The sequence below is a fragment of the Copidosoma floridanum genome, unplaced genomic scaffold (genome assembly GCF_036245765.1).
Source record: "Copidosoma floridanum isolate Cflo_tuat_1 unplaced genomic scaffold, Cflo_Japanese_pri ptg000019l, whole genome shotgun sequence".
In the NCBI taxonomy this organism is placed as follows: Eukaryota; Metazoa; Arthropoda; class Insecta; order Hymenoptera; family Encyrtidae; genus Copidosoma; species Copidosoma floridanum.
Genome location: NW_028321896.1, coordinates 3,617,389 through 3,631,580, shown reverse-complemented (window position 1 = coordinate 3,631,580; position 14,192 = coordinate 3,617,389). Strand labels below are relative to the sequence as shown.

The window sequence follows — 14,192 nt, the reverse complement described above, 5'->3', positions numbered from 1 at the left end:
GAGCCGGCCCTCGCTGGTATTTCGCGATTCTTATCCCTCTTTTGCGCTCCTTCCCTGACCTCTCCTCCTTCTCTCTCTCTCTCTCTCTCTCTCTCTCTACTCATATGGGGTATAACTCATACAGCCGGCTTTTCCTAATTTCATTCTCCACTCGCTTTTTCTTTTCACCTCTACTTTTTTTTTTTTTTTTTTTTTTTTTTTTTCTTCCGCGGTCGCCTCTACGAAACGTTTCTTTGTCTTTGGCGCTCGAGCCGTCTGGGACTGCGAGTGCAGAACCCCATCGACCCGCAGGTTATAAAAATTAAGCCGCTCCAACAAGCTTTTTCCCGGGCATTTTTCGCCAAGCTGCACAGAGATGAAATTATTTAATTGAAAATGTTCGTACTTTGAAATGTACTGGATTATTTACTTTTTTTTTTTTACTACTTCTTGAACGTTTTCCGTACAAATGAGAAATATTTTATATCCGTTTTTTCATTATACTATGATTATATTTAATAATTTTCAAGCACCGTACCTCTACTCGTTCTTTTGTAAAACCATACATATGTATATATAAAATGAGTGTGTTTTCGAACAATACGCTATTTTTACCACGGTCGTCCGAAAAGAAAATAAATACAACAGGAGCTTTATCACCACAAGCAAAGCTCAAGTAAAAATTTCACCGCGGAGCCAATTTTATTAACATATACGATGTTGAAGGCGAAGGTATGGTAATTATCTCGACGCGTGGGGGTAAATAAATAAGCGGTGGGGTAAATTTCGCGCTAAATATCGCACAACTCGAGCTATACATCATACGCAAGTAAGTTCGCGCCAACTGTCGTTTTGAAAAAAGGTACAAGGAAAGGAAGGAAAAAAAAGGCCCTGAGCCAGAGGGAAAAAGTTTCAAGGGGGGGTAAGCCCATCAAAGGGGGCTGCCGCGAATGAAAAGTTTCCTAACGACTACGGTCTTCGTTACGAAATCACTTTACTGGCGCATTCTTTGCAAACGAGGTACGAGTTTCATTTCCGTCGGGAGGGGAGGGAAAAAAAGGGACGGGAATCAGTTAATTTGTAAAAAAATCCGCGAGAGCCCGCTCGCGAGGGGTTTAGCGATGAGCCGAAGAATGGCGGGGGTGCGATAGAGAGTCGATCGGAAGAGTGGAAATTGCAAAAAGGGGCAGAAGAAGCCCGTTCGAGCGGTCTCGAGGGGATTCGAGGGCCGCGACCCTCGGATGCGAAGAGAGATCGCGATTACTCGGGAAGGGGATCCGGAATTGGAAAATAAGAGACCCTGATGCCACGGCGTCATCTCGTTGACCTAAAAAAAAAAAAAAAAAAAAAAAACACAACAAAAGTGGAGCACAAAAAAAAATCATGGAGAAACTGCCGTACTGCCTATAATATGTAGCAGGAGATATCACCTCTGGCGTCACAGCTTCGAGCTGGCCCTTTTGTCTCGACACTGATCCTGCGACCCCCTTTTTCACGGGTACGGGTGCGCAATCTTGGAGAGCTGTTACAAAGATTCGCTAGGTAGGATACGGATGAAGAACGGTGACTACTTTGACAAGGGCCATACGGAGCTAATACCCATTAGTTGACTTGGAAGTTGAGGGTCGCATGGAATTCGATGAGAGTTGATTTGCCTATGGCGTGGACGTTTGAGGGACTATTCGGTAAATAAATTAAATCAAAGCTGGGAATGGGTACAGACCTCCACTAGGCAACTAAAGGACTCGTAATCCTCCATGGATACTCGTATGGGCGAGCTGCTCTTACAAAAATAGCGCTCAATACAAATGTACGCATGAGCTATATCAACGAGGTTACATAAAGTGAAAATACAACAGAGAAAGAAAAAATAATTACGTAGATGTGCCAGTGTACAGCGGAAGTATGGTCATGGAGGGCGTGGATGTGAGACGATGGATGAAAAGTAGCAGTAAAGAGTTTGTGAATGCGTCTTTGTGAAAAGACTCTTGTTGTTGCTATTGCTATTGTTATTATCATTGTTGCAATTATTAACAGTAGAACAAGCTTGAATTTTATTCGTGACTATACATATTCACGTAACGAGCGTGAAATATCGTTGAAGGGTGTTGAAATTTTTCACGTTGCATTCAGTCTCGGTGATGTATGGTACATACGTCAACGCTGGTGACGATAGTCGAGTGTCCTCTACAATACGCTTGAATAAATTTTCTCCCCGAACAATGTGTGTTATTTTGTAAATTAATTTTTCTCGTAAATTGCTTTAACGAACAGCATATTGCAAATGCCAAAGTTGCCAACTGAGATCCTTGAATTCTGTAGAACGCTTCTTTTATTATTCTTATTATTTTTTTTTTTTTCTTTTTTTTAATTAAACATGTCAACCAGCCGATTTAACTAAACATTCAATATTGAAAAACGCAGTCCTTCCGTCGAGAAACATCAATATTTCCTGAAAAAATTTACGCGACGTCGATCATACATGCGTCGAATACTTTTTATGTACTCTGTTTTTTACGCTACGCTTGCGAAACGGAGAGAAACGCGTAAAAAAAATATTAATTTAAATTCAGCTTACCTGATACGTGTAGCGCATGGAAATTACTATTATTTTTATAGATTTACATGCTTATACCTCGATGCAATCTTGAACGCCACACATTTGCGAATACCTTTTTCCGATTTTTCACAGAAAAATGAAATTACAAAAAACAAACAGCGCGTCATATTTTGAAAGAGCTAACAGTTCAAAAGCGAGGGGCAAAAGGAGGAACTCTATCGATTCATTGCTATATTATTTTCCTTGCAGCCTGTCACACGTATCAATTTATGGTATCACTGTACATTTGCACCTCATGAGATCCTCCACTCTTCCCATCTTGTAAAAATAGATACATTCTTGAAACGTCATTCTCACCCATTGTCCATGATACCTATGATGAGAGAGTGCATCGAGTAACAATACTATCTTTACGTGCTTCGTTCAACTACCTCACCAGCACTTCCACCTCACTGTTGGCCTTCTTTCTGTTATCTCTGTTATGCAAAGATAAATTAATGTAATATTTTTGATATCGCCTGACTGTTGTTTACATCGCGTGGTTCTTTTTTTAAAACGCTGTATTCATGATTTACGATACATTGATGCTGACTCACGTTCATGTTTTCAGTACTGACAATCGATAAATTAATGCGAGTGTAAAAGCAAAAAGTAAATCTGTCGATGCATAATTTTTAATGCAGATTGATCGTGATTCATATATTTAGTATTTTTGTTGTTATTAAAAATTATGCAAATTATGATAAAAATATTTCCTTCATTTAAACAATACGTAAAATATTGCAATAAAAAGTCTTTATGACTGATTTAAGCTACTGTGGAAAGGAAAAGATGATAATATCGTTTTCTCTACCTCGTGGCATTTTTCGTAACATTGGGATGTTTGCTGCACCCTCGGTCGGAAAATACAGTGTTCGTCATACAAGTGCCATCCAACTGGGACTACCCTGTGGTCCCTCGAGCCGCAAAATATCCCCGCTGGTGATGATACTTCTGTGACGAAAACTACTATTATAAATCTGCTCAATTGGTTTTCATTAAAAAAAGTAAATGAATAAAATAAATGGAATTAAGGAGGTCCTTTTCATTATACTTGGTGTTGATAGTGTAATTCAAATTTCGCATTATTAGGTATTCATTGGTAATGCTTAGTTTGCTTCTGACTTATTGACCAATCCACAACCAAGCTATAATATAAAATATCTTATTGTAAAATATTAATGATGTATTATTCAAAACTAATGTCAATTTATGCGAATCGAGTATTTTTTTATACCAAATGTATAGGCTGAAACTTCATTTTTAAACTTTTGATTTTCCATCCCAGCTTTTTCACTAGTGCTTTCGTAACGAGCAAGTGCTGCTGAGGTTCCAGCTTTTAACCAGAAGTTATAACAATGCCGTGAATTGAAGAATTTTTATATTTATTTTTGTAACCCTACCTTCGTTTTATATATTACAGTCGTTTTTAAGTCACTCCAATTATGTAGAGTGACCGTTTTTTTTGTTACAATTGTGATTTCACTCAGTAGTTTGGGTTAGTTTTAAAAAGTTGCAATTTTAACTGTAAGTATTGACAAATTTTTGTGTACGAATAATTATATAATATTCAACAGATTTCTACTTGATTCCTTGATAAAGTTTTTTAAGGAAATCACATATTTATTATTATTATATTTGAATAATTAATGGTCATTTGTTTATAAATTATCATAATTTTAACGCATTAGATTTATTTGATAAACGGTGTTGTTTAATATTCATCATGGTACGAGTTATAGCATAGCTGTACTTCCCTACAAAAACATAAAATTTCTTCCAACCACGTGTTTTTTCACAGCTACTATGAATTGGCTGTTCTATTACCGAACTGTCGATATTCATGTATGTTATAGTCTGACAGAATTACTAAAAAGGCAACAGATATACACTGGTAGTCCAAACATACGTCAAAAAGCATGATATTTTCATTTTCTTGGTGGGCATTTTGTTTTAACTTATATGGTGTGCTGTTCTTTCATTTTTGATAATGAGCATCATAACATGCAATTCAAGCACTTCTTCACTCAACTCCAAGACATTTAAATACAAATTTCATCATAAAATGTATGACTAAAATTTAAATTCCTTACGAAAAAAGTTAAGATTACTGACGACTGTTATTGCGGCATAATTTTACGGTGTCATTATTATGTACGTATAAAGTGATACAACAGCAACAGCGATTGTGAGCATAGCCTCACCGTGTCCGTTTAATTGTACTAAGTTGTATCAACCAATTGTATCTTTCTTTTAAAGCTGTGCTGTTTAAGCTGAAGTTAATTTTTCAACAAAAAGTTTGATTGAATTTCTTGTCGCAGTATAAATAAATCACAAAGTTAGAATGAGGTTTCACTCTATCGGTATTTCAGACTATTATCTTAATCAGTGAAGTGAAATTGGAAAAGTTTGAGTCGTAAATCTTACAAAATGTTTTTTTATAAAAAGTTCTTCCATACATACCCATTAAAAGCAAGATTGATTTTTTTCCTATTGCAGGAATATCCATGGTAATACTTATCATGTACGAATGATTTTTTATTTACAGTTACGAAATTCATCCGCATTGGAATTGCAGATAAGAACGATAACCCTCCCTATTTCGATAAAGAACTTTACGAAGCTGAGGTAGATGAAAATGAAGATATTCAACATACCGTCCTTACTGTTACCGCCAAAGATCACGATGAGTGTAAGTGAACCATTTAAATTATCCAACTGATATCTATACAATGTCTATTAAATTATCATTCGCAAATTATAAGTTAATACTACGTTGAACAGTGGGTGCTTATGAATAATATTAAGTATGTTGATTCTACGCTTGAATTAATTTTATTTCATTAAAATTAATTTCATTTTGGTAAAATTATTTTAAACTATTTTTTTTTTATTTACATTTAATCAACTTTAAAGTTTAATCAGGTCGTTTTGCTGGATAAAATGTTTATTAGTTGTTTTTCCATAAATAAAAGTAGTGTAAAAAATACCTTTACATTATTGTGTACAACTGGAAAAATTTGTACAGCCTCGCGTATACGATACGAGATCACAAGCGGTAACCTAGGAGGTGCTTTTGCTGTAAAAAACATGACAGGGGCCATTTATGTTGCGGGACCTTTGGATTACGAGTCGAGAAAGCGAGTGAGTACGATTAAATTTTCATTGTTTTTTTTTTTTTTTTTTTTTTTTAATTACAAAAAACATTTCAACACATACCGTCGCAAGCATGATTTGCCATGTAATTCTATATTTTCAATTCTATCATTTTGATTTTTTTGAAGTAGATTCCTCTGAGATGAAATAACATACGAGGAATCAAATTCAAATTGCAATCGAACCTAATATTTGAACATTTATTGCAAATAAACGTGCCGAATAAATCGAGTATGAAATGAAAGCTCTACTGATTTCGTATTAATTTTCCAGTACGAATTAAAGCTGACGGCATCGGACAACCTAAAGGAGAACCACACGATCGTCGTGATCCACGTTAAAGACGTGAACGACAATCCACCTGTCTTTGAGCGGCCAACTTATAGGACTCAGATTACCGAGGAAGACGACAGGATGCTACCAAAGCGCGTGTTACAGGTAAGTTATTGGTTCACTGGCTCGAGCTTTGACTTATCAAATGTATCCGGCTATCGGTTGCCCATTTCAAAGCAAATATCGGAAGTTTGCACGCGCGGTGCATTCGTATATATATACATGTCATCTCGTGTATTAGTATGGGCCGAACGTGTGTGTATGTGTTCCAGGTCACTGCAACCGACGGAGACAAGGATAGACCGCAGAACATCGTTTACTTCTTGACTGGTCAGGGCATTGATCCGGATAACCCGGCAAACAGCAAGTTTGATATTAATAGAACTTCTGGAGAGATCTATGTACTGAAGGTACGCATAACATTCTTTTATTTTTCGGTGAGATTGGCTAGTGAGCTATTTCCCGAGCTATCCTGATAACTAAACCATTTCCGATGATATCAGTTTAGAAGGCATTTCTGCTTTACGGTTTTGTAAAATGTATAGGAATGAAGAAAAATTGGATTTTTAAAGTTTATTTGTACAATGGTGATAAAAAATGGTTCACGAAATAATTGAATACAATAAACGAGTTGAGTTTATCGTATTTTTTTTATCTTACAGCCATTAGACCGTGATCAACCAAACGGTCGACCTCAATGGAGGTTTACAGTATTTGCTCAAGACGAAGGTGGAGAAGGTCTTGTTGGTTACGCTGACGTTCAAGTCAATCTCAAGGACATTAATGACAACGCTCCATTATTCCCACAAGGAGTTTACTTTGGCAATGTAACTGAGAATGGTACAGCAGGTACGTTCGTAGTTTATACAGAATTTATCTTGTAAAATTTATAAAATCGACAATACAAATAATATGGATGAAATAATTATTTTTTGGTAAAAAGATGCGTTATTGATAATGTTTGTACTACTTGAATCAAATAGGAATGGTCGTAATGACAATGACGGCAATGGATTACGACGATCCTAAAGAAGGAACGAACGCCAAGCTGATTTATTCTATAGAAAAAAATGTCATCGAAGAGGAAACGGGTTCACCGATCTTTGAAATTGAATCTGAAACTGGCGTTATTAAAACCGCAGTCTGTTGTTTAGATAGAGAACGTACACCAGACTATTCGATACAAGTCGTTGCAATGGATGGAGGGGGTTTAAAAGGTATTTTTCGAGATCATTTTAAAAAATTGAAAGATTCGTATCTATTATAATACACCTTTTTATTTTTTTTACAATTGATATTTTTGCTCGTATTTATTGTTGCCATTTATATCTAGGAACGGGGACAGCATCAATACGAGTGAAAGATATAAATGATATGCCACCCCAGTTCACTAAAGAGGAGTGGCTTACTGAGGTCGATGAAACTGATGGACCAGATCTCCCAGATATGCCCATTCTGACCGTCACTGTTCACGATGAAGATGAAACGAATAAATTCCAATACAAGGTAAAATACAATCAAAACAATTGTTTTTAAAAAATTCTAAAAATTAAAAGTGGCTTAAAAAATTTTTTTTTTTTTTTTATAAATCAAAGGTCATTGAAAACAGTGGATATGGTGCAGATAAATTTACGATGGTGCGTAACAATGATGGCACAGGTTCACTTAAAATAGTTCAACAGTTAGATTACGAGGATCAATTGCAGAGTAATGGTTTCAGATTTAGAATACAAGTAAATGATAAGGTAAGCTAAAATTGTTTTAAAAAATTATGTAAAAATATAATTACCAGCAAGACTTGAAATGTATTGTGTCGATAGGGCGAAGACAACGACAACGACAAATATCACGTGGCTTATTCGTGGGTTGTCGTTAAACTTCGAGACATAAACGATAACAAACCACAATTTGAAAAAGCTAATATTGAAACATCAGTGCCAGAAAATGCTGCTGTAGGAAATTCTTTGGAAACTTTCAAGGCTACGGATCCTGATCAAGGAGGAAAAAGTAAAGTATCTTATTCCATTGATAGAAGTTCAGATAGAAAACGACAGTTTTATATTTTTGAAAACGGAACGGTTTCCATTCAAAGAAGTCTCGACCGTGAAGAAACACCGAGACATCAAGTAAGTAGTTATAATATACGTTAGATAAGTACGTATTGGCTCACTTGTGTATTACATCATGACTATTTTTTTAGGTAAAAATTTTAGCAGTTGATGACGGTATACCGCCCAAAACCGCAACTGCTACTTTGACAGTGATTGTTCAAGATATTAATGATAATGCTCCAACTTTCTTGAAAGACTACAGACCAGTTTTAAATGAATTTTTACCAGCAAGAAAAGTAGTTGAAATATTGGCCACTGACGATGATGATCGTTCAAAAAGTAATGGACCACCGTTTACATTCAGAATGGATCCAAAAGCAGACGATGTTATTAAAGTTAGCTTTAAAGTTGAAAGTGATAACAGTAAGTTTAATTTCACTGTTTTAACGGTATGGCTTTTTTGACATAATAACAATGACATCATCAACATTACAGAGGGTGCAAACGGGGATGGCATGGCCGTTGTCTCATCTTTGCGTACCTTCGATAGAGAACAACAAAAAGAGTATCACATACCAATTGTCATAAAAGATGCTGGTCACCCATCTATGGCTGGTACAAGTACGTTAACAGTGATCATAGGAGATACTAATGACAATAAAATGCAACCCGGATCCAAAGAAATATTTGTTTACAACTATGCAGTACGTTTACCTTATAACATTTCATGTATAAACTATGCTGCAAACACATTATTACAACTAATATTATATCTAGGGACAATCGCCAGAAACAGATATTGGGAGGGTGTATGTTTACGATTTGGATGACTGGGATTTGCCTGATAAAAAATTCTATTGGGATGGCCTTGAGCATGATCAGTTTAAATTAAATGAAGACACCGGCATGATTTCTATGAAACCGGGGACACATGATGGAAAATATCATTTGAAATTCAAAGTGTACGATAGAACGCATACTCAAACGGATGTACCGGCAAACGTAACAGTGACAGTCAAAACTATTCCTCATGAAGCAGTCTATAATTCAGGTTCAATACGGGTATCGGGAATCACTGATGAAGATTTTATTCGGGTGTGGAATTATAAGGTAAAATAATTGTGACATCATTTCCAAGTGTAAGTATCGTTTGATTGGCTAATAATAACAATGATATTATTTCAGACTCAAAGCATATCAAGAAGCAAAGCTGATCTCTTAAGAGATAAATTAGCTATACTTTTAAATGTTGAACGAGAAAATGTTGACGTATTTAGTGTCCAATCACGAAGAAAATATCCTCCTTTGACAGATATTAGATTTGCTGCTCATGGATCACCGTATTACAAACCTGTCCGACTAAATGGAATCGTTTTAATGAACCGAGAAGAGGTATAAAAAGTTAAATTTTTTTTTTTTCAATTACATTAAGACAATTCGATTACTTTTAAACAATGACAATTTCACCTTGATTTTTTTTGCACGTAGATTGAGAAAGATGTTGGAATTAATATTACAATGGTTGGAATTGATGAATGCTTTTATGAAAATGAAGTATGCGAGGGAAGCTGTACTAATACCTTAGACATTAGCAATACGCCTTACATGGTAAACGCAAATAGAACAGCTCTTGTCGGTGTTCGAGTTGATGTTATAGCAGAATGTACTTGCGGAGCTCGTAATTTCAGTAAAAGTGAATCTTGTCGAACGAGTCCATGCTATAACGGTGGTCGCTGTGTGGAAGGGCGATACGGTTTAAGGTAAACAGCGTTCACCATCGAGTATTTGCCCATAATTGAATAATTATTTAACCTTATACTACAATGATTATTATTTAATGTTACAGCTGTGTATGTCCAGTTGGATATAGTGGCCCAAGATGTCAACAAACAACAAGAACTTTTAAAGGCAACGGATGGGCTTGGTATCCAGCTCTAGAAATGTGCGATAGCAGTCATCTTAGCTTTGAATTTGTAACAAGAAAAGGGGATGGATTGCTTTTGTACAATGGTCCTATCGTACCTCCTGAATCAGATGAAATACTTGTGTCTGGTATGGATGGATTCTAAAATCTGGATGAAACAAATACAATGTGTTAAGGGCAATAAATAAGTTGAATTGTATGATTTTTTCAGATTTTATCTCCGTTGAGTTAGAACGTGGAGTTCCTAGACTTCTTATAGATTTTGGTTCTGGAACATTAGAACTTAAAGTTCAAACAAAGAAAGGTCTTGATGATGGAGAATGGCACAGAATAGATATATTCTGGAATACTGAAGTAAAATTTTTTATGAATATAAATTGAAAATTTCATTTTTAAAACTTAATTTAACGAATACAAATTTTTCTTTTAGACCGTCAAATTAATTGTTGATTACTGCAAATCTGCTGAAATATCTGAACAAGATGATGGTACAGCACCAAAATTCAATGACGCAAGTTGTCAAGCCATAGGAACTGTGCCACCTTTCAACGAATACTTAAACGTCAATTCCCCCTTGCAAATTGGTGGTTTATATGTAGAACAATTTGAACCTGATCAATATGGTTGGAAATATATGCCGGTTGGCAAAGGTTTTGATGGTTGTATCAGAAACTTATTCCACAATAGCAAGCTCTACGATATGGCTCATCCTGGCTTATCTAGAAATAGTGTAGCAGGGTGCACTCAAGCGGACGAGTTGTGTAAAAATCAAGAGTCAACTTTCCGATGTTGGGAACATGGCACATGTGTTGGAAGTTTCTCTGAAGCAAAATGCCAGTGTAATCCAGGATGGACAGGACCAAATTGTATGATACCAACGATACCAACAACATTCAAACCCCAAAGTTATGTTAAATACGCGTTATCGTTTGAACCTGACAAGTATTCAACTCAAATTCAATTACGATTCCGTACTCGTGAGGTTCACGGTGAACTCTTCCGTGTTAGTGATCAACATAACAGAGAATATGCCATACTAGAAATAAAAGATAGCCGACTTCGATTCAAATACAATTTAAACAGCTTGAGAACTGAAGAACGCGACATTTGGTTGACAGCAGTGGCTGTGGATGATGGACAATGGCATACAGTACGAGTTTCTCGATATGGATCTGCTGCAATGTTAGAACTAGATGGCGGCGAAGGACGGAGATTTAATGAAACTTTCTCCTTTGAAGGACATCAGTGGCTTCTGGTTGACAAGCAAGAAGGTGTTTACGCTGGTGGAAAAGCAGAGTATACTGGAGTTCGAACATTTGAAGTTTATGCTGATTATCAAAAAGGTAATGATAATTTATCATCATTTCACTAGTATCTTTTACAAACATGAAATAACTAATGAAAATTTTACCATTAGGTTGTTTGGATGACATTAGACTCGAAGGTAAACATCTTCCATTACCACCAGCTATGAACGGAACACAATGGGGACAAGCAACGATGGCTAGAAATCTTGATAAAAACTGCCCTTCAAATAAGCCATGTGCAAATGTTATATGCCCTGAGCCATTCGAATGTATTGATCTTTGGAACGAATATGACTGCACGTGCGTAAATTTTCAACACTTGTAAAAAATATCAAATAAAATATACGTGAACTGAGTTAACAATTTTCAATATTGGTATGGTTACAGGTGTGGAGAAGGAAGAGTACCGTCTCCAGATAACAAAGGATGCATGGATAAAAATGAATGTATTGACCTTCCTTGTTTAAATGGTGGTAGATGTATAAATCAAGATCCCCGCTTCCGTTATCGATGCATTTGTCCAGATGGATTTTGGGGAGAAAATTGCGAACTCGTTCAAGAAGGACAAACATTAAAGCTAGGAATGGGTGCTGTTGCTGCTATTTTAGTCTGTCTTTTACTTATTCTCGGTAAATAATTTACTCATTTATGTACAACCATAATTTTGTTAAAAAATTATAAGTATTAGGAACTAGGAGAATAACATTATTGACTCTCGACATTTTTTTAGTTCTTGTGTTAGTATTCATCGTGTATAATAGAAGACGTGAGTCACTTATCAAATATCCAGGACCGGACGATGATGTTCGAGAAAATATCATTAATTATGATGATGAAGGTGGTGGAGAAGATGATATGACTGCATTTGATATTACTCCTTTGCAAATACCAGTTGGAGGGCCGATTCCTGAAATGGGAGGAAAGATACCGCAATGCAAAGTAGCCTGTATGTATTCAAAACAAGATATTTGTTAAAACTGATACACGATTTGAAATGTAATTTTTATATTACGCAGATCCATTAGGACCGGAACCAAATGTTGGAATATTCATTGAGGATCACAAGAAAAGAGCAGATTGTGATCCTAATGCGCCTCCATTTGATGACTTACGAAATTATGCATACGAAGGGGGTGGAAGTACTGCTGGCTCATTATCATCTTTAGCATCTGGTAAGCTATTTTATAATCTAAGTTTTGTTTATTGAAAGTAATAGAGAAAATTATAAAAATGAAAAAAATTTGTTTCTAGGTACAGACGATGAGCAACAAGAATACGAATATTTGGGTAGTTGGGGTCCTAGATTTGATAAATTAGCTGACATGTACGGTCCTAACGGACATGAGAGTGAAGAAGAGTAAACTACTTTACGATTCCAATAATAGTGACTACTACTGGTTTGACTGCACGAAAAGTGTAATCGTCAATTCATATTCGTGCAATGATGGTTGAGCATGTTTTTTTTCTTTTTTAAAAAAGAAAGCTATTGAAGGACTAGTAATAGGAACACATGACGGTCTAAAGTTCAATCTTCGATGTGAGAAAAATCGAAAGACATGATTGACTTTGGGCTTATTTTGTCCTTACTTAATGATAAGATAAACAAATACTTTATATATTTCTGAAAGTCTTATTAATAGCACTACGCCCGATTCGCACGATTACAAGGTGAAAGTAACTTTGGCATGATGAAAATTAGTAAAGTAATGTTAAGCGTATTGCATTTCAAGTTTGCTTTGAAACACAAAAAAGCGTAAAGCCACGCGCAATGAAAACTGCAATAAGTATAAAGAAACGAAAGAGTGTGCAAAAATAAGAAAAAAAATGGTTTAAAAAAAGAAACACTCATTACCTATAATTAATATATAAAGCATTAAAAAACGATACAACAACTATTTGTATTATAGTGCGTTGCGCGTATACGTAGTTGTCCCTCGCATGCGAACGTAACGTAAAATATTTCTAAGGATTAGTTTTTATGAATTATTTCGACTGCAACCGGTTACCTTCGTTAATTATAGTATACGTACATATATATATATATAGTAAAATTAAGAAATAAGACCGTTCATTCATCGTCATTTATTGTCATAGGTTTTTAATTATCCTCCTCGATCATGATGATCGGAAGTAGACGAGTAAACACAGTATAAAGACCGCAATCCATGTTTCACGAAAAAAAAAAACAAGAAAACAAAAAAAAACTTTAAACACAAAACACGTATTAAAGTCATCCAGCCACAAGTCAAGATTTTCACGTACACATACCTTAAATTGAAATAAAACAAAAAAAATTAAAAAAAACTCATAGTGTTATGACAGACATATGTGTAACTTAACTGACAAATGTTCATAAAAATATGAAATTAGTTTCATGAAACACAAAAATCTTATTGAGCATAATATAATCATTGTTAAACGTCTCGTTGTAGCTCTATAAGAATAAGATCATCCCCAAAGTGAGGCTAGAAGTCGCGATTTCCTTTAAGTTTATCGAAATATATATTGAATATTGTAGTCGTACCTTGATCGAAGTCATCGTTGCAAAGATAAGATTATTATTATTATTATCATCGATATTATTTTTTATTACTAGTGTTAATAATGTCATCACATCTTCGTCGCCATCGCCCTTTTCATCCTATTTATCATTAATACTGTAAGAATTCTATAGCATCGCGCCAAAGCAATTAGCTCGGTTTTCGTCGTGCGATACTTCACCACATAATGAAAAAAAAAAAACATTTTTATTTAATCATACGTACTTTTTTGGTTGAAGAGATCACTTTTCCACAGTCGATATCCAATTGTACCAACTTTTTTTTTTTTAGTTTTTTTTGGAT

General features: G+C 35.3%; 1 protein-coding gene across 1 annotated transcript in view; it reads left to right on the top strand.

The window, feature by feature from the left end:
- The window catches only part of LOC106646182 (neural-cadherin), a 96,612-nt gene extending 83,230 nt beyond the window's left edge, over nucleotides 1–13,382 (top strand). Inside the window, exons 14-35 of the mRNA XM_089593280.1 lie at nucleotides 5,127–5,270; nucleotides 5,607–5,722; nucleotides 6,008–6,172; nucleotides 6,340–6,477; nucleotides 6,730–6,916; nucleotides 7,051–7,284; nucleotides 7,401–7,573; nucleotides 7,663–7,812; nucleotides 7,888–8,193; nucleotides 8,268–8,541; nucleotides 8,614–8,822; nucleotides 8,896–9,228; nucleotides 9,304–9,510; nucleotides 9,607–9,878; nucleotides 9,965–10,170; nucleotides 10,254–10,396; nucleotides 10,473–11,385; nucleotides 11,460–11,649; nucleotides 11,737–11,978; nucleotides 12,080–12,295; nucleotides 12,366–12,521; nucleotides 12,601–13,382. Of these exons, the coding sequence (XP_089449406.1) occupies nucleotides 5,127–5,270; nucleotides 5,607–5,722; nucleotides 6,008–6,172; nucleotides 6,340–6,477; nucleotides 6,730–6,916; nucleotides 7,051–7,284; nucleotides 7,401–7,573; nucleotides 7,663–7,812; nucleotides 7,888–8,193; nucleotides 8,268–8,541; nucleotides 8,614–8,822; nucleotides 8,896–9,228; nucleotides 9,304–9,510; nucleotides 9,607–9,878; nucleotides 9,965–10,170; nucleotides 10,254–10,396; nucleotides 10,473–11,385; nucleotides 11,460–11,649; nucleotides 11,737–11,978; nucleotides 12,080–12,295; nucleotides 12,366–12,521; nucleotides 12,601–12,710 (5,084 nt within the window). The 3' untranslated portion in view covers nucleotides 12,711–13,382. The remainder of the gene's footprint in view (nucleotides 1–5,126; nucleotides 5,271–5,606; nucleotides 5,723–6,007; nucleotides 6,173–6,339; nucleotides 6,478–6,729; nucleotides 6,917–7,050; nucleotides 7,285–7,400; nucleotides 7,574–7,662; nucleotides 7,813–7,887; nucleotides 8,194–8,267; nucleotides 8,542–8,613; nucleotides 8,823–8,895; nucleotides 9,229–9,303; nucleotides 9,511–9,606; nucleotides 9,879–9,964; nucleotides 10,171–10,253; nucleotides 10,397–10,472; nucleotides 11,386–11,459; nucleotides 11,650–11,736; nucleotides 11,979–12,079; nucleotides 12,296–12,365; nucleotides 12,522–12,600) is intronic.
- The last annotated feature ends 810 nt before the right edge of the window (nucleotides 13,383–14,192 follow it).